Source organism: Oryx dammah, unplaced genomic scaffold (assembly GCF_014754425.2).
Source record: "Oryx dammah isolate SB20612 unplaced genomic scaffold, SCBI_Odam_1.1 HiC_scaffold_26, whole genome shotgun sequence".
Lineage (NCBI taxonomy): Eukaryota > Metazoa > Chordata > Mammalia > Artiodactyla > Bovidae > Oryx > Oryx dammah.
In genome coordinates, this window is record NW_024070210.1 from 72,803,737 (window position 1) to 72,823,687 (window position 19,951).

Here is a 19,951-nt window from a genome sequence, read left to right on the forward strand (position 1 = left end):
GGCAAAGTTTGCTAAGTGAAGGGCATACTTGAACAAAATTTAAGAATTTTGCTAGTTTTAGTATAAATGAGATAGCTAAGCCATGGAAAACGTTGGACCTGCCACAACTCTCCTACTGGAGATTTGAGTAGAAAAGTCAGTCAAGGGCTTTGGGTAAAAGGTATATATAAATTGATGGAATTTGGAAATGAATTCATTCAAATCATCAATAACTTTCTGCTTTTGAATTACAGGGAGGATATGTATCTGAGTTGCTATACATTTTGAAAAGCCAGTCCCAGTACCAAGCCCCTTCTAGATCATAGCCTTCCACAAATGTGGGCTACAGAGCATGTCTGAGATAAAAACTCTCCACTTTTATAAGCCTTGAGACTCTGGGCTAAAAGTTCCAACCTCCAATCAAAAAGGATTCTATTTTGTAGGTGGGGGAATTTAGCCATTAAATGACTTCCTACGAATTTACAGTCAAAAACAGAATAGCAAGCTGACATTAGGCTCTCTATTTGTTGAGTCAGGCCATTTTTTTTTTAAAGTCTATGAAAACAGTCTCAAAAAACTAAATATGACACATATCAATTCTTACATATGGTGACAGAATGAATCACTTTCCCTATGTACTTAAGTACAGACTCTTTCTTACTCTAGAAAGGTGTTTTGAAGAGGTCCTGAAACAAATCTGACTTCTCTGTGACCTGTAAGCAGAGAAAGAAAATCTAAGAGGCCGTGAAGGCTGCCAGTTGAAATCCATATAAAGAAATGAGCAACAAAAGAGCTGCTCACCAGTTGTCTTCCACCAGTCCCGTGACAACAGACGTGCCTTTGTTACTTAGTGGAATAAAACAGGTGGGAATGATGTTCAGCGAGTGCCCACAAGTACGGCCAAAGGGGGTTACAGATTTATGAACTTGCATCTTTTCTAACTTGGTCTCTGCTGCTATACATCTAGTTATTTTCTGCATCTCCTAGGGGTTAAAGGAACCAGGCAGGGGAAATGGCCCAGAACGGGGACAGCGGCAAACTAGAGACCATCTGTCCTAGTGGAAGCGCTGTCTGTTCCTCAACCCCAGCAGGTTAAAATCAGACAGGAAAATAAGTGCGCCATTACCAGTTTTTCCAACTGTTTTTGTAGACGCAGCTAGGGATCTCTCCCTACTTTTCACTATTTCTAATTCAATCTTTAAAATGTTCTATTTGCCGACAAGACACTTCTCTAGGTCAGATGAGGAGGAAGAGTTGCCAGTCACCAATACACACTATCATGTATAAAAGAGATAGCCAGAGGGAATTTGCTGTGTGACTCAGGGAACTCAGACTAGGGCTGTGTGACAACCTAGCTGGGCGGGATGGGGAGGGAGGTTCACGAGGGAGCGGAGACGTGTATACCTATGGCTGATTCATGTTGATGTATGGCAGAAACCAACACAAGATTGTAAAGCAATTTCCTTCAATAAAAAATAAATTGAAAAAAAAGGGGACATATTTTTAAGTTTACTAATAGCATTAAAAGAACAGATAATTATTTCAGATATACTTAAAGAAAGCTTAAAGTATAACTAGGAACATCTTTTAAAGTTTACTATTGTCAAGCATACCTTGGTCTAACCTTTATTTTAAATGGAGATCATGATTAAAATATACTTTTTTTCCTTTCCACTTATTCATCCTTCCCCTTCTCAAAACTTCTCCTAGCTTGAGATGTAAGATCATGAGACTTTTTTGTGGAGGGAGATGAAAAGACATGAAATAATATATGTAACATGCCTAGAAAAATGCCTGGCACAAAGGAAGAGCCCCAAGATTGCAAGTACTTGTGGTCCCTGTGAATATTATTAGCTGTCAAAGTACTCCCAGGGCTGATCTATAACTTGGGGAAGGTTGTGTTAATTCTTAGGGCTGAGTTGTTATAGAATGCTTCTGCTCACAGACTTACTTTTTGTACCACCCTCTTCAGCAATCTGCTTCTTTAATAAATTCCCACTGCAGCTTCTCTGAGACAGCTGGCAATCTTTTACACATCAGAACAAAGGGAAAAAGCAAGGTCTCTGTAGAGCATTTTGCAACAAAGGAGATAAGGACCCCCCTCCTTCCCCCATCTTTGTCCCCTAGGAGTCAGAGGTACTTTTCCACTTTTTTGTTTCTTTGTGAAATGGACTCATTCCCTCCCCCAAACTATATAAACCAAGCTGTTCAGGGGTGGCCTGAATTCATACCCCATAAGGCTGCCCTGGTAGCTCAGACCGTAAAGAATCTGTCTGCAATTCAGGAGACTCAGGTTTGATCCCTGGGTTGGGAAGATCCCCTGGAGTAGGAAATGGCAACCCCACTCCAGTGTTCTTGCCTGGGAAATTCCATAGATGGGGAGCCTGGCGGGCTATAGTCCATGGGGGTTGCAAAGAGTCGGACGTGATTGAGTGACTAACACACACACATGACTTATTAAGTGATCTTTTTGCTACCTGCAGTAGTTTCATATAAAATCAAATATACAATCTCAGTTATTTAAAAAAGTATACTATCACCTAAAGGAAAGAAGAATATTTGATCCACAAACTTGCTGAATTAGCATGTAATGACCTAGCACTATACAATTACCAAGTCTGATTTCAATTTCGCTAATGTTCTCTCTCCTGAGATATGGGGTCAACCCCAGTTATCAGTAAACTGGAATCAGTGCCTGATTCAATATTTAGTTATGTGAAATTATAACTGTGAAACTTCCTGTTACAGGCCCAGCAAGTAAATACCAAACATAAGGGAATGATAATTAGTGGGACAAAGGAAACGATCCCTCAGACTTTCTGGACTTCACAAAGGAGATCAAATCAGCAGCGTCCAAGCGCTCTCTGGGGATATGGAATGGCTGATCCAGCACAATTCTTCCTTCTACTAGGACCACTTCCTTAACTGCCTTAATCTGCCTGACATCACATTGCAGACATGTCTAAGCAACACGAAACGAACACAAGGCTGGGAAGACGCCCAACAAAATAATTTGCAATGTGCATAGGAAACAATATTTCAGAGCTTTCTTATTTACAATGAAAGTCTAAATACTCAGTCTTCTTCCCTGCATTCCAAATAAAACCATCATTTTCTCCAATCAAATCTTTCCCCAAATGCATCTGTGGTATTTTTTTTTTTAATAGGAATTCAATTCTACTAAAAATGGCATTCAAGACTTTCATCCCCAGGATAAACTCAAGACTTGGTGGCAGGTACAAAGTGGAGATGCTGTCTTGGTAAATGTGTCAAAAAAGCGGACTGTTTACTTACACATGAGAAAACCAAGCATCAGTCTCAAATAACAAGTTCAGTAGAAACAAAGAAATATACCTGCAGGTTTTCAATTTCTTCTTTGTGCTCCCTCTTCAAGTGTAAAATAGCAGCTTGGTATTCTGTAAGATCACAAAAGAAGTCAATTACAAAGAAGCACAAAATTATGCACAAAATTCTAATGAGTAGCTCTAAGATTCCATAAGCCCTCCTACCAGTCAACTGAGTAAATAAATACCATAGTTGGACATTAACCTGGCAAAAGACGATAAAAACTGGGGCAAAACACAACTAGAAACTCAAGATAGAAGGGAGATTTCCCCCCGATTTAGCAAATCCTGAAATATAAAATGTCCAAAATTAAGCAGATATGATAGTTTTATTTGATTTTTTTTTTTTTTAAAAAGGACATAATGAGTGTTCCAGATAAAGACTGATCAGGTGTTTGTCTTAAGGAGTTGGAAGCTAAAGACCCATAGAGAACAAATATAGTCATGTTAAGAGGAGATACACAGGAAATAAAAGAAAATGTCTCCATGTGAGATCAGAGAACTCTATTTTTAACTGTTTCCAAAAAAAAAAAAAATCTCCATTTGAATGCAAGACTAATAAGCCAGCACCCAGGGCTGACTTTAATCTGTAAGATCACTTCAAAAAGTCAAGACCATTTGTCATGTGGGTGAGAGACTCGAGGGTGAGTTGAGGTTGAAAGGAGGATGAAAATAAATTTCTGGTCCAATTTTAGTCTGAGTCTAATAATGTTTATTCCAACAGTCAGTCCCAAGTGTACACAGGAACTCCTGCCAACCACTAAAACTACCATCCCACTGGCGAATCAAATTTCCTTCCAGCAGGACGACTTAGAATGTGGGGTCACAGCACCACACAGGCTGTAGAGAACCACAAAGAAAAACACTTGGAGAAAACACTGTTGTGTTTTCGTTTCCGTTTTTATTTTTTATTTTTTTTACAAATGTGTTTGGGACTGTGATTATGAGTAAGAAAGAAATCAGATGTCACGTAAAAGTGTTTGAAAAGGCAGGCTATTTCTTCAGGTGGATTCCAGAAATCAGGCAAGAAAATTTAAGTTTCAATTCAAAAGTAAATGACACACTACTATACATGAAATAGATAACTAATAAGAACCTACTGTGTAGTACAGGGAACTCTTCTCAATACTCTGTAATGACTGGTGAGGGAAAAGAATCTAAAAAAGAGTCGATATATGTGCATATGTATAACTGATTCACTTCGCTGTACAGCAGAAACTAACACAACATTGTAAATCAACTATATGCCAATGTATTTTTTTTAATGGATGAGGAAAATCTTCAGGAAAGCCATAAGAAAAAACAGTGTTGCTGTTGATAATTAAGACTAGCCACTAGCCACACCATTACTCTGAAGCAGAATGTGTTCCACTGAACTACAATCCCTCAGCAAGTTCTGGGGGTTCTACCTCCAAACCCTACCTTCAGTCAAACCACTTCTCACCAACCCCATGAGCACCACTGTGGTCTAAGCCGCCACCGTCTTTTCTCTGGACTACCACCACCTCCATAACTCATTCTCCTCATCACAGCCTAAATGATCGACTAAAGTCATAAACCAGATCACGTCTCACCCCTGTGCTTTCCACTGTATCTGGACTAAAATAAAAACTCCAGGCTGTAGCCCATAAGGTCTGACCCTGCTCCTACACACCTTCTACACACCACCTTCCACTCTCGTTACACACCAGGTCCCCGAACTTGTCAAGTTCTTTTCTACTTAAAAATCTTTACTAATAATGTGGACAGTAATAACAGATTGTATCTATTGAGCACGTACTATACATCAGGAATTACCTAAGTATTTCATAGCGATTAACTCATTTCATCCCTACAATAACCCTATGATGTAGGTGCATTACTTCCATTATCCAAAGAAGCGAAATAAGTTGCATAGCTAAAAGACGTGCATAATTCATCAGGTTAATGTATACATAAACTGCAGCATGTCCACAGAATTCAATACTACTCAACAATAGTAACAATACATCAACAAAGACAAATATTCTTATGCAGAGTAAAGGAAGTCAGCCTCAGAGGTTAACTGTTGTTTAATGTCATACAACATTCTGAAAAAGGCAAAACCACACAGATGAAGAACAGATCAGAGCAGCAGCGGCCAGAAGTCAGACACAGGGGAATGTTGGACTATAATGGAGCTGCATACAAAGGAATTTTGAGGGTGACTATTCTCGGTCGTGATTATGGTGGTGGTTACATGAATCTACACATCAGGTTAAAACTCAGAATCAGAATTCTTATACTAAAAAGAAAAAAGTTAACTCTATAGTACATTAAAATTTTTTAAAACTTACAAATATTTAACTTCTGAATGCTCCCCTAGGAGAGTCACCGTTAACACAAGAATACTTGTTACTACCACTTCTATTCATTGTTTTCCTAAGGGTACCAGCAGATGCAGTAGGACAAGAAAAAAAGAAAAACACGTGTACACACACACACACACACACATATATATAAAGGAAACAAACTCATTATTCACTATGATTGTATATTTTAAAAATCCAAAAGATTCTACAGGTAAAATATTAGAATTAATACATGAGTTTAGTAGAATTGATGGATGTAAAATCAGAATACAAAAATCTTGATATCACCAACAGTTTAAAGAAAAAAACTTGACATTTACAAGTACCTCTAAAAATATAAAGTACTTAAAAAGAACCTAACAGAAAAATGCAAGACTTCATATGAGGAAATAAAAACACTATATTTAAATGTATTACAAAGAAAGAAAGACATGGAAAGTAAGCAAATCATGTTTTGGATAACTCCATAGTGTAAAGATCAGTTCAGTTCAGTCGCTCAATCATGTCCGACTCTTTGTGACCCCATGAATCACAGCACACCAGGCCTCCCTGTCCATCACCAACTCCCGGAGTTCACTCAAACTCATGTCCATCAAGTCAGTGATGCCATCCAGCCATCTCATCCTCTGTCGTCCACTTCTCCTCCTGCCCCCAATCCCTCCCAGCATCAGGGTCTTTTCCAATGAGTCAGCTGTTTGCATGAGGTGGCCAAAGTATTGGAGTTTCAGCTTCAGCATCAGTCCTTCCAATGAACACCCAGGACTGATCTCCTTTAGGATGGACTGGTTGGATCTCCTTGCAGTCCAAGGGACTCTCAAGAGTCTTCTCCAACACCACAGTTCAAAAGCATCAATTCTTCGGCGCTCAGCTTTCTTCACAGTCTAACACTCACACCCATACATGACCACTGGAAAAACCATAGCCTTGACTAGACAGACCTTTGTTGGCAAAGTAATATCTCTGCTTTTGAATATGCTGTCTAGGTTGTTACTCCTTTCCTTCCAAGGAGTAAGTGTCTTTGAATTTCATGGCTGCAGTCACCATCTGCAGTGATTTTGGAGCCCCCCAAAATAAATTCTGACACTGTTTCCACTGTTTCCCCATCTATTTCCCATGAAGTGATGGGACCGGATGCCCTGATCTTAGTTTTCTGAATGTTGAGCTTTAAGCCAACATTTTTACTCTCCTCTTTCACTTTCATCAAGAGGCTTTTTAGTTCCTCTTCACTTTCTGCCATAAGTGTCATCTGCATATCTGAGGTTATTGATATTTCTCCCAGCAATCATGATTCCAGCTTGTGCTTCTTCCAGCCCAGCGTTTCTCATGATGTACTCTGCATAGAAGTTAAATAAGCAGGGTGACAAAATACAGCCTTGCCGTACTCCTTTTCCTATTTGGAACCAGTCTGTTGTTCCATGTCCAGTTCTAACTGGTGCTTCCTGACCTGCATATAGGTTTCTCAAGAGGCAGGTCAGGAGATGGTATTCCCATCTCTTGAAGAATTTTCCACAGTTGATTGTGATCCACACAGTCAAAGGCTTTGGCATAGTCAATAAAGCAGAAATAGATGTTTTTCTGGAACTCTCTTGCTTGCTTTTTCCATGATCCAGCAGATGTTGGCAATTTGATCTCTCATTCCTCTGCCTTTCCTAAAACCAGCTTGAACATCAGGGAGTTCACGGTTCATGTATTGCTGAAGCCTGGCTTGGAGAATTTTAAGCATTCCTTGACTAGCATGTGAGACGAGTGCAATTGTGTGGTAGTTTGAGCATTCTTTGGCATTGCCTTTCTTTGGGATTGGAATGGAAACGGACCTTTTCCAGTCCTGTGGCCACTGCTGAGTTTTCCAAATTTGCTGGCATATTGAGTGCAGCACTTTCACAGCATCATCTTTCAGGATTTGAAATAGCTCAACTGGAATTCCATCACCTCCACTAGCTTTGTTCGTAGTGATACTTTCTAAGGCCCACTTGACTTCACATTCCAGGATGTCTGGCTCTAGGTGAGTGATCACACCATCATAATTATCTTGGTCGTGAAGATCTTTTTTGTACAGTTCTTCTGTGTATTCTTGCCATCTCTTCTTAATATCTTCTGCTTCTGTTAGGTCCAGACCATTTCTGTCCTTTATCGAGCCCATCATTGCATGAAATGTTCCCTTGGCATCTTTAATTTTCTTGAAGAGATCTCTAGTCTTTCCCATTCTGTTGTTTTCCTCTATTTCTTTGCATTGATCGCTGAGGAAGGCTTTCTTATCTCTCCTTGCTATTCTTTGAAACTCTACATTCAGATGCTTATATCTTTCCTTTTCCCTTTTGCTTTTCACTTCTTTTCTTTGCACAGCTATTTGTGAGGCCTCCTCAGAGAGCCATTTTGCTTTTTTGCATTTCTTTTCCATGGGGATGGTCTTGATCCCTGTCTCCTGTACAATGTCACGAACCTCCATCCATAGTTCATCAGGCACTCTGTCTAATCAGACACATTATATGTGCCTATTCTCATTTAGCAATCAGTAAGAAAGTTAGACAGAACTGACTGCTGGTGAAGATGTGGAGCAATGGAAACCCTCAAGCCCTTGCAGTAGGAATGCAAATTGCTACAATCATTCTGGAAAATGTTCAACAATTTCTAATAAAGTTGAAGATATCCATACCTCCTTATCCCAAAATTCTATATCTAGGTTCACAAATGAAAGACTATACAATAAAAGGAAACAATATTAACAAAATCAGGATAATGGTGTCATCCAGGAGAAGAGGTACTGAGATGTGTTATGAGGGGAGAAGGCCTTTCAATGAAAATATCTTCTTTAGCCTCCATGGGGATTCTGAGGTGGCTTTAGTGGTAAAGAACCTGCCTGCCAATGCAGGAGATGTTAAGATGCAGTTCAGTCCCTGGGTAGAGAAGATTCCCCTGGAGAAGGAAATGGCAACTCACTCCAGTATTCTTGCCTGGAGAATTCCATTGACAGAGGAGCCTAGCAGCCTATGGTCCATAGACTCACAAAGAGTCTGACAAGACTGAAGTGACTTAGCACTAGCACTAGCTTCTATGTCTTTTATATCATTTTCTTTATGTATACCTAGCATTAAAGTATAAGAAAAAGATTGCTAAGGTTATATTTATATATATTAGCTTCTTCACATGTCATAAAAAGAATATTAAAAAGCAGAGACATCACTTTGCCAACAAAGGTCCATCTAGTCAAAGCTATGGTTTTTCCAGTGGTCATGTATGGATGTGAGAGTTGGATCATAAAGAAGGCTGAGCTCTGAAGAACTGATGCTTTTCAACTGTGGTGTTGAAGACTCTTGAGAGTTTCTTGGACTGCAAGGAGATCAAACCAGTCAATTCTAAAGGAAATCAATCCTGAATATTCATTGGAAGAACTGATGCTGAAGCTCCAATACTTTGGCACCTGCTGCAAAGAACTGACTCATTTGAAAAGACCCTGATGCTGGGAAAGATTGAAGGCAGGAGGAGAAGGGAACGACCGAGGATGAAATGTTTGGATGACATCACTGACTCAATGGACATGAGTTTGAATAAGCTCCAGGAGATGGTGAGGGACAGGGAAGCCTGGCATATTGCTGTCCATGGGGTCGCCAAGAGCTGGACATGACTGAGCGACTGAACACCACCACCATGTCATAAAAAGAATATCACATAGGTATAAGAGAGTTGTTGGGTCGCTAAGTCGTGTCCAATTCTTTGTGACCCCACAGATTTTAGTTGGCCAGGCTCCACTCTCCATGGGATTTCCCAGACAAGAATACTGGAGTGGGTTGCCATTTCCTTCTCCAGAGGATCTTCCAGACCCAGGGATCAAGCCCATGTCTCCTGCATTGGCAGGCAGACTCTTTACCACTGAACTATCTGGGAAGCCCCTAAAAGAGTCTCCTAGGTGGATCAAACAAGAACAATTTAGTTAAGTGTGAGTTTTGTATAAGTGTTGAGCCCTAACCAAAGTGATGATCAACAATGAAACCTGAATCAATTCCAAGTCTCCACAAAGTAGGCAAAGGAAGCTTAGTCAAACCAACCTGTTTTTAATACTGATGCCCCTTGGGAATAATATCTATTTACATCCTAAAGAGAACCTATGTAGAATATGTTTTGAAATGATTCTTTTTTGGTAAACTGTACCTGGAAGGGCATGACATATAGTTCTGACTAATCAACAGACTGATGAAGATCACCGCAAAGCTAACACCCAGTAAATCTTGATTCATCTCCTCATCAAACACAGTTTTGTGCCAATAGTCCCAGTGTGACAGGTGGCAAGAAAATACATCCCCATTCGTGACAAAGATGATAAAATATAATAAGCGGTCAGCACACAGAAGGAGGAGGTTAACACCCTTGCTTGTGGAATACTCCCTTTGAGGGTTCATAAGAGAATGGTAAGAGAGTATAAAGGTTACAGAAGAATGAATTACGGTTGGTGGTTTTCAACTGTGCCCTGTTGGTGGCAGTCCCCTCCCTCCACATTTTTTGGGTTTGCAAATACCTTGGAGAAGACCAAGGCAAATCTTCCCTGTCTCTTCGGGGTGACAATGGGGAGGCAGTGGTCTCTGTTCAACACAAAGGATGTTTTTGTTTCTTAAAAAGAGAACTTGACCCTGAAATTCAGTAGCTTTGGGACTCTAATCAATGTGTGAAAAAGTGGAAGAGAGGTTCTAACTATCAGGGCTTGAAAATGGTAGACTTCTCTGAAGCCTCATTAGCCTCAATGGAAATTAACAAATGGATTTAAATAATCTAGCCCACAAAAGCAGCAGTTTGAAGAATGTCTTTTAGGGAAATAATACATGATATGGAAAGACAGAAAAAGGATCCTGACTTGCAGGATTCAAGATTTTGGGAGGAGATAAGAACTTCCGTCCATAAAAATAGAGCTTTTTCTAGTCAAGTACTTTGTCTAATTGGTAGTAACCCCTTTTACTATACAGACCTTTCTTTCTGACCAGTTCCCAACCACAAAATGTACTTTCTGCAGGTACCATCACAGGAGTGTATTCTTCAACTCACCAATAAAAAATTTAAAGATGACCTCTCTAACATGGGGGTAGTAACCACTAATACAGTTTATCACTGACTGAATGAGTTTCTCTTAATCACATACATTATACACAAGTACAGGTGACATTATTGAGTGCTATTTCTCAAGAACTGTTCTAAGCACTTTACATAGGTTAATTCATGCCATCCTCACATCACACTTACAAGGTAGATCTTATCATATCAATACCCATTTTACAGATGGAGAGACTGAGGTGAACAGTTGAACAGCTACCCTTAGACCACATGCTAGTCGGTACCAATGATGGCATTCAAGTCCAAAGAACCTGTCTTATTTCCTTAACAGAGTTTTGTTTGCTTATTTTGTTTATTTGTGAGTTACTATTGTTCTTATGGTTGGGTAAGGATCAGGTATAAACAAAATTCCAAATGCCTGAGAACTTAAAGGTTGTTGACATTATCCAATTTCAAGAATCACTTGTAAAATTGGGACAATTTTTCCCTAACTCTTTAAAAGAGGCTGCTGCTGCTGCTGCTAAGTCTCTTCAATCGTGTCCAACTCTGTGCGACCCCATAGATGGCAGCCCACCAGGGTCCTCCATCCATGGGATTTTCCAGGCAAGAACACTGGAGTGGGGTGCCATTGCCTTCTCTGTTAAAAGAGGCAGGGGTCTTTTTAATCACAGTGAGGTTTGATGAATGTGGGGTCAACATAAACAGTGTGAGTTACAATGGTTGGTTCCATCAAGTTATGTGACTGATCCGTTCATCATCTCCTTGGGGACTTCCCAGCCTATAGTCACCAGTTTGTGGTTAAATCTGGTTTTCATTTATACTCTCTGTATACACACATCCAATATATCTCAGCCCCTCCCCAACATACGCACATGATACAGACAGAACTAGATTATGCACACAGCTGGGGAATTGGAGACTTTCTGATTTCCCCCCAAAATGAAAAACACAGCTCTGTTTCTGCCCACAGACTCTAATGTGTGTACTAAGTGTATCTCACAGTGGCTTTGCCCATTGTCTTATATTGTTCAGAAACATGTTCAAGTACGTATCTTCAGTTTTAACTGGAAAGGATGCTTCCTCTGAATTATATTTGGAGACTATTCAGTGTTCCAAGGCTTTGCACACACACCAGTGAGGTCATATTTTCAGTAACAGACAGCTGGACTTTAACAGTTGAATACTTATTTTATGTGCATTAGAAAAAAGTCAAACTAGCACATAAAGCCCATGCTATTATGAGTGTTACTGCTATAAGACACTGCTCATAAGACACTGTTAGAAGATGCAGTTTAGTCCCTGGACCCACAGCATCAGTGTCACCTGGGACTTCTTGTTCAGTCACTAAGTCGTGTCCGACTCTTAGCAATCCCCACGCAGGCAGCATGCCTGGCCTTCACTATCTCCTGGAGTTAGCGCAAACTCATGTCCATTGAGTCGGTGATGCCATCCAACTACCTCATCCTCTGTCGCCCCCTTCTCCTCCTGCCCACAATCTTTCCCAAGAGCATTTTCCAGTGAGTTGGCTCTTTGCATTGGGTGGCCAAAGTATCGAAGTTTCAGCTTCAGCAACAGTCCTTACAATGAATATTCAGGACTGATTTTCTTTAGGACTGATTGTTTATTTCCTTACAGTCCAAGGGACTCTCAAGAGTCTTCTCCAGCACCATAATTAGAAAGCAACTTCTTAGAAATCATCATTCTTAGGCCTATCTAGACCTACTGATTAAGAAACTGAGAGAACATTTTAACAAGCTCCTCAAGTAATAAGGCATGCTAAAGTTTGAGAATCATTGCTTTAAGATAAAGTTAATTTTATTTAAGCAAAAAGAAAACAAAAAATCAATTGGCTTAAAGATGAAATTAAAAAATAATAAAACTAGTCTAAGGATATACCGCAAATTAAGGAGCTGGGAGAGGCTGGGACCTGGGAGCCCTGAGTGTAGTGCTGGAGTGCATGCATCTTCAGTCGCTCAGTCGTGTCCAACTCTTTGTGACCCCGTGGACTGTAGCCCACCTGGCTTCTCTGTCCATGGGATTATCCCAGGAAGAATGCTGGAGTGAGCTGCCCTGTCCTCCTCCAGGGGATCTTTCCAACCCAGGGATTGAACCCCAGTCTCCTGCAATTGCTGCAGTGTCAGCTTGGGAAGATGGGCTACAGTGCTTATACCTGGACAAACATCTCCTCAAGCAACAGAATACAAACAAACCACAAGGGACTAAAAATAACTGTATATATGCCCAGGTGGGGCAAATTATGAACAAGATACAAAAAGACCAAAAACCCAATTGCCACTTTGAAACAGTCACAAATAAAAGCAGGACCCTGTACATGTACCCTGCATAAAACAGGGACCATCAGGCGGTGGGCAGACCACTTGAGCCACTCCTGCAGCCTGACCCACCAGTCGACCCCTACCCTCACCCTATTTAAGATGCCAGCTCACCACCCCTAAGAGACAGAGCAAGGAAACATGTCACTCATTCTCGCTCCCTCGTGTTGTAGCACATGTCCCAGTCAAGACTTGCCTGAATTTCTCATCTGGTTTCTGATCAATTTCTACTGATTTAAGGAGGCCAAGAACCCTGGTCGGTAACACTGGCACATACTAGATGACGTGTTGGGGAAACATGCTGGTTCAGTTCAGTTCAGTCGCTCAGTCGTGTCCGACTCTTTGCGACCCCATGAATCGCAGCACGCCAGGCCTGTCTATCACCATCTCCCAGAGTTCACTCAGACTCAGGTCCATCGAGTCCGTGATGCCATCCAGCCATCTCATTCTGGGTTGTCCCCTTCTCCTCCTGCCCCCAATCCCTCCCAGCATCAGAGTCTTTTCCAATGAGGTGGCCAAAGTACTGGAGCTTCAGCTTTAGCATCATTCCTTCCAAAGGAATCCCAGGGTTGATCTCCTTCAGAATGGACTGGTTGGATCTCCTTGCAGTCCAAGGGACTCTCAAGAGTCTTCTCCAACACCACAGTTCAAATGCATCAATTCTTCGGTGCTCAGCCTTCTTCACAGTCCAACTCTCACATCCATACATGACCACTGGAAAACCCATAGCCTTGACTAGACGGACCTTAGTTGGCAAAGCAATGTCTGTCTATCTAGGTTGGTCATAACTTTCCTTCCAAGGAGTAAGTGTCTTTGAATTTCATGGCTGCAATCACCATCTGCAGTGATTTTTGAGCCCCCCAAAATAAAGTCTGACACTGTTTCTACTGTTTCCCTATCTATTTCCCATGAAGTGATGAGACTAGATGTCATGATGTTCGTTTTCTGAATGTTGACCTTTAAGCCAACTTTTTCACTCTCCTCTTTCACTTTCATCAAGGGGCTTTTTAGTTCCTCTTCACTTTCTGCCATGAGGATGGTGTCATCTGCATATCTGAGGTTATTGATATTTCTCCCGGCAATCTTGATTCCAACTTGTGTTTCTTCCAGTCCAGCGTTTCTCATGATGTACTCTGCATAGAAGTTAAATAAGCAGGGTGACAATATACAGCCTTGACGTACTCCTTTTCCTATTTGGAACCAGTCTGTTGTTCCATGTCCAGTTCTAACTGGTGCTTCCTGACCTGCATACAGATTTCTCAAGAGGCAGGTTAGGTGGTCTGGTATTCCCATCTCTTTCAGAATTTTCCACAGTTTATTGTGATCCACACAGTCAAAGGCTTTGGCATAGTCAATAAAGCAGAAATAGATGTTTTTCTGGAACTCTCTTGCTTTTTCCATGATCCAGCGGATGTTGGCAATTTGATCTCTGGTTCTTCTGCCTTTTCTAAAACCAGCTTGAACATCAGGGAGTTCATGGTTCACATATTGCTGAAGTCTGGCTTGGAGAATTTTGAGCATTCCTTTACTAGCATGTGAGATGAGTGCAATTGTGCAGTAGTTTGAGCATTCTTTGGCATTGCCTTTCTTTGGGATTGGAATGAAAACTAACCTTTTCCAGTCCTGTGGCCACTGCTGAGTTTTCCAAATTTGGTGGCATATTGAGTGCAGCACTTTCACAGCATCATCTTTCAGGATTTGAAACAGCTCAACTGGAATTCCATCACCTCCACTAGCTTTGTTCGTAGTGATGCTTTCTAAGGCCCACTTGACTTCACATTCCAAGATGTCTGGCTCTAGATTAGTGATCACATCATCATGATTATCTGGGTGGTGAAGATCTTTTTTGTACAGTTCTTCCGTGTATTCCTGCCACCTCTTCTTAATATATTCTGCTTCTGTTAGGTCCAGACCATTTCTGTCCTTTATCGAGCCCATCTTTGCATGAAATGTTCCCTTGGTATCTCTAATTTTCTTGAAGAGATCTCTAGTCTTTCCCATTCTGTTCTTTTTCTCTATTTCTTTGCATTGATCTCTGAAGAAGGCTTTCTTATCTCTTCTTGCTATTCTTTGGAACTCTGCATTCAGATGCTTATATCTTTCCTTTTCTCCTTTGCTTTTTGCCTCTCTTCTTTTCACAGCTATTTGTAAGGCCTCCCCAGACAGCCATTTTGCTTTTTTGCATTTCTTTCCCATGGGGATGGTCTTGATCCCTGTCTCCTGTACAACGTCAGTTACTGACAGATTAATAAACATTCAAACTCATCCATGAACAAATGCAAAACTTCCTCCAACTATCTCTTAACATGAATGAAAACAGTACTGGTCATGGAAGGCAAAGTCATAGATCATTAGCCCTAATATAAAAGTAAAGTCAAATTTGAGCTCTCATGTTTAATAAGCAAAGTGTGCCACAGTCTGGGTACAGAGTAGATCTTCCACATCCATTTATCACCAGACACCCATCCACAATGCACTCCACACAAACAATACCATTTGGAGCAGGGATGGCTGCCCGTACTTGTCAGAAACAGTAGAATTCAAGAGAACAAAGTTGGGTGAAATCAAATTCTGCAGTTGCCAGCCAGTCCACACAACAACACAATGTCAATACAACACCTTCCATCAATGAGCCATCAACAATCACACATGTGGTGGGAAAAGTATAATGAAGAGTCTAACTTCACTTTTTAATCTTTAATTGCTGACAGTTTTTAAGCTTCACCTCTGCCTCTTCCTCTGTGCTCCATATCTTGGCACTCTGGTTACAAAGTTTTTGCGACTGGCAAGAAATTTGAACACACAAGCCACTGCCCATGAGAGGAATCCTCAGCCCACTCCTAGCCCCCAATCCTGAACATCATAAAACTCCATGCCACTCTCCTGCCCTTCCTCTCTCAAGGCATTCCTCAGTCAGCTTGAGAGGCCCTGCCTTACTCTCCCCCAAAGTTTCATTATGCTAGTGATAAACCCTTCCATACGTGTGTGTCTGTGCGTGCATATGTGTGAGAGAGAAAGGCAAAATCATCTTGGCATCTGAATCAAATTTCAGGCAGAAGATCCATCCTGCCTCTTTCAAAAGGAAGAGTGTCATGGTCCATGCATGAGTTGGCAAAGAATTTCCAGACATGAGACAGGATGAGAGGAAAATAAAGTTTATTAGAGTGGGAGATGCTGTTAGAACGCTGGCCAGCTCAAGGGAGAACCAACATTGAATAGGGGTCCTTGGTCCAGTTTTATAGCCAGGGTACTTGCGGGTCATTTGCAGATTGAATGAGGCACGCATACTGGCTGGGGGAAGAGTAAGGCAGAAACCGTCTCCCTATATGGGGCAGAAGGGGAGGCAGGTTATACTGCTCAGGAGCACCTGAAATTCTTTAACATTTACAACAAGGGGGAGAGAAGGATGACAAGGGTCTGTTTTTGTTTTGTTGGTTTTTTTTTTCTGTTCCTGCATTCTAAGACCTTCCTTGGTTTTATCGATTCATGCATTCCAAGACTGTCCTTGTTTTTTTCTGGTCTTTCATCCGTGGGACACCAGAAAGAGGCCATGTAGAAGTCATGTAAATCAATGGATCTATGTAATTATGTTGTTCTATATACACAGAGAAGGGAGACGACTAGTTCCTATGTCAGAAAAATACAAGATTTGACAACAGAAATTCCATGACCTTAGAATTATCATTTTCCAGTATCTCTCAGAAATATACAAATGCCAATACTAAAAAAATGGGGAAAAAAAATCCAATTCTTCAATCCCACCAGTTTGCTTGGGAGCGCTTTCATCCATGTGTTTAGTATCTTGATAGGCCCAGCCTGAACTAAGCATTAGGCAAAAGAAAACAAATGGTACACACTTCCAGTCTTAACCCGTGGTGGATTCATGTCAATGTATGGCAAAACCAATACAGAATTGTAAAGTAAAAAAAAAAAAAAAAAAAAGTCAGTACATACATATAAAAAAAAAAAGCTTCTCAAGGTGTACATCTTTGAAATGTCTAAGAAACTTCTAGCACTTCTAACTTCAGTACTCATACATTAAGACTTTATTTTCTTAAATTGATTTCATTCAATTTATTTTAAACGTAGGTATGGAAAACCGGAGTACCATTCAGCAAATATTCATCCACTTCCACCTCCCCTTTCGGCTTGGGATGCAGAGTACTTCCCAGGGCTCTAGGCTCTAGCGAGCAGAACAGGAACTGATAGGATGTAAAGAGTATTTGCATTTGCTGGCACACAGTTTGGCTTGCTTCCGGCGCTCCTGCTATTTCACAAGAAAAGACTCACCCTACGCAGCCACTATTGACTCAGCCTGGGTGGCAGAGAGCGAGAGCTGGTGCAGACCTAAACCCGTGCCAGAGTCCCCAGCCAAGCCCAGTCTATGCACAGCCTGAGAGGGCCCAGACTAGCTTAGTGGAACCACACTTGACTTTTATACCTATACAAATAAATGTTTATTATTGAAAACTACTGGATGTCAGCAAGGTCTGTTACACAGCAGTATTGCAGCAATAGCTGATGAACACGTTTCCAGCCAAGTTCACCGTTTAAGGCTCATACCACTTTGGAAGCTTTGAGTAACTGGAATGTAATCTTACCAACCAACGTAGACAGTAGAGGGCTCACATTGGAAAGATAAATGGTGGGGAGGAACACACACATTTCCATTCTTTCATAAACAAAAAGTGAGCTCGGACAACTTGCGTCTCTATGTCTTTGGGTGATAATGTAAAATAGGTACAAAGGTCAGTGAATTTATGGTTATGTTTCTTTGATAAGTAACTGGGTTCCCAAGGTAGGTATTTAATACCAGGCACCATAGGCATCTCACCGAGGGGAAAACAGTCAGTTCAAATTCCAGTTGCCAATGCTTGGAAATTTTGCCTTTTCACTTTGCCCTTTTCTCTTACCCTTATTTTCTGTTCTATTAAAATGGAGATATCAAGCTCTTTTGAACTCCAGGGACACAAGCTCCTGAAACTTTATTTCCCCCTTCCTATCTCTGTAGTTTTAACAGACACACACACATAAAAAAAAATCCAGAGGCTTCCAACTTGTCAGTCTAAAATTTAGGATTCAACTGAAAGTACCCAATGAGTACCACTAGGTGGCAGTCATATTTCATATGGAAACTTGAAACCTGCTAACAAATAATGCCTTAAAACCAATACAGAATTGTAAAGTAAAAAAATAATAATAAATAAATTTCTGAAAAAAAAAAAGATTTGGTGGGGGTCAGGGGATAGGGGCGATGAGGGTGGGTCAATACTGTGAAATGAACATTCTTCTTTGCCATAAAAGATGGACTAGTATGGATATGGTACCTATATGAGAAAAATTAGAACAAGTAAGAGGCATTTCACACGCTACTGAAGTAATGATCAAAAGTCTCCAAGCAAGGATTCAACAGTATGTGAACCGAGAACTTCCAGATGTTCAAGCTGGATTTAGAAAAAGCAGAGGAACCAGAGATGAAAAATTGCCAACATCCGCTGGATCACTGAAAAAGCAAGAGAATTCCAGAAAAACATCCAGTTCTGCTTCATTGACTATGCTAAAGTCTGTGACTGTGTGCATCACAACAAACTGGAAAATTCTTCAAGAGATGAGAAAACTAGACCACCTGACCTGCCTCCTGAGAAACCTGTATGCAGGTCAAGAAGCAACAGTTACAATCGGACATGGAACAATGGGCTGGTCCAAAATTGGGAAATGAGCACGTCAAGGCTGTATATTGTCAGCCTGCTTATTTAATTTATATACAGAGTATATCATAGGAAATGCTGGACTGGATGAAGCACAAGCCGGAATCAAGACTGAAGGGAGACAAATCAGCAACCTCAGATGTGCAGATGACACCACTGTTATGGCAAAAAATGAAGAAGAACCAAAGAGCCTCTTGATGAAGGTGAAAAGAGGAAAGTGAAAACACTGGCTTAAAACTCAACATTAAAAAAACGAAGATCATGGCATCTAGTCCCATCACTTCAGGGCAAATAGATGGGGAAACAATGGAAACAGTAACAGACTTCATTTTCTTGGCCTCCAAAATCACTGCAGATGGTGACTACAGCCATGAAATTAAAAGATGCTTGCTCCTTGGAAGAAAAGCTATGACCAACCTAGACAGTGTATTGAAAAGCAGATAAACATTACTTTGCCAACAAAGGTCCGTCTAGTCAAAGCTATGGTTTTTCCAGTAGTCATGCATGAATGTGAGAACTGGACCATAAAGAAGGCTGAGCACCAAAGAACTGATGCTTTTGAACTGTGGTTTGAAGAAGACTCTTGAGAGCCCCTTGGACTGCAAGGAGCTCAAACCAGTCAATCCTAAAGGAAATCAGTCCTGAATATTCACTGGAAGTACTGCTGAAGCTGAAACTCCAATACTTTGGCCACCTGATGCGAAGAACTGACTCATTAGAAAAGACCCTGATGCTGGGAAAGACTGAAGGCAAGAGGAGAAGGGGACGACAGAGGATGAGATGGTTGGATGGCATCACTGACTTGATGAACATGAGTTTGAGCAAGCTCCAGGAGATGGTAAAGGATAGGAAAGCCTGGCATGCTACAGTCCACGGGGTTGCAAACAGTCAGATACAACTGAGCGACTGAACAACAATTCAAAAAAGTTGAGAGACCCAATAGACTTCAGTTGTCATAGGTTCATGTTCTTTAGTTCCCGCCTTAATCCCCACGGACAGCAGAGCCTAGCAGGCTGCAGTCTATGGGGGTCACAAGGAGTCAGACATGACTGAGCGACTAAGCACAGACTTAACCTGTGTAACAACATCTGAAATAAAAAGCAAGAAAGTTAAGAGTCACTGGTGAGTACTAAAACAGGGTAACACCTTGGAGAAACAGAAATGGACTAGAGCAGCACAGCGGTGCTCTGGGCCTGAACCTTGGGCTGGCTGAGCTCAGG

General features: G+C 41.1%; 1 protein-coding gene across 2 annotated transcripts in view; it reads right to left on the reverse strand.

Annotated features, from left to right (window-relative positions):
• FMN1 (formin 1) overlaps positions 1-19,951 on the reverse strand; it is a 435,492-nt gene that overhangs the window by 255,881 nt on the left and 159,660 nt on the right. For both annotated transcript variants that reach the window (XM_040226990.1, XM_040226989.1), the window contains one exon: positions 3,334-3,395. In XM_040226990.1, coding sequence (XP_040082924.1) covers positions 3,334-3,395 — 62 coding nt within the window. The remainder of the gene's footprint in view (positions 1-3,333; positions 3,396-19,951) is intronic.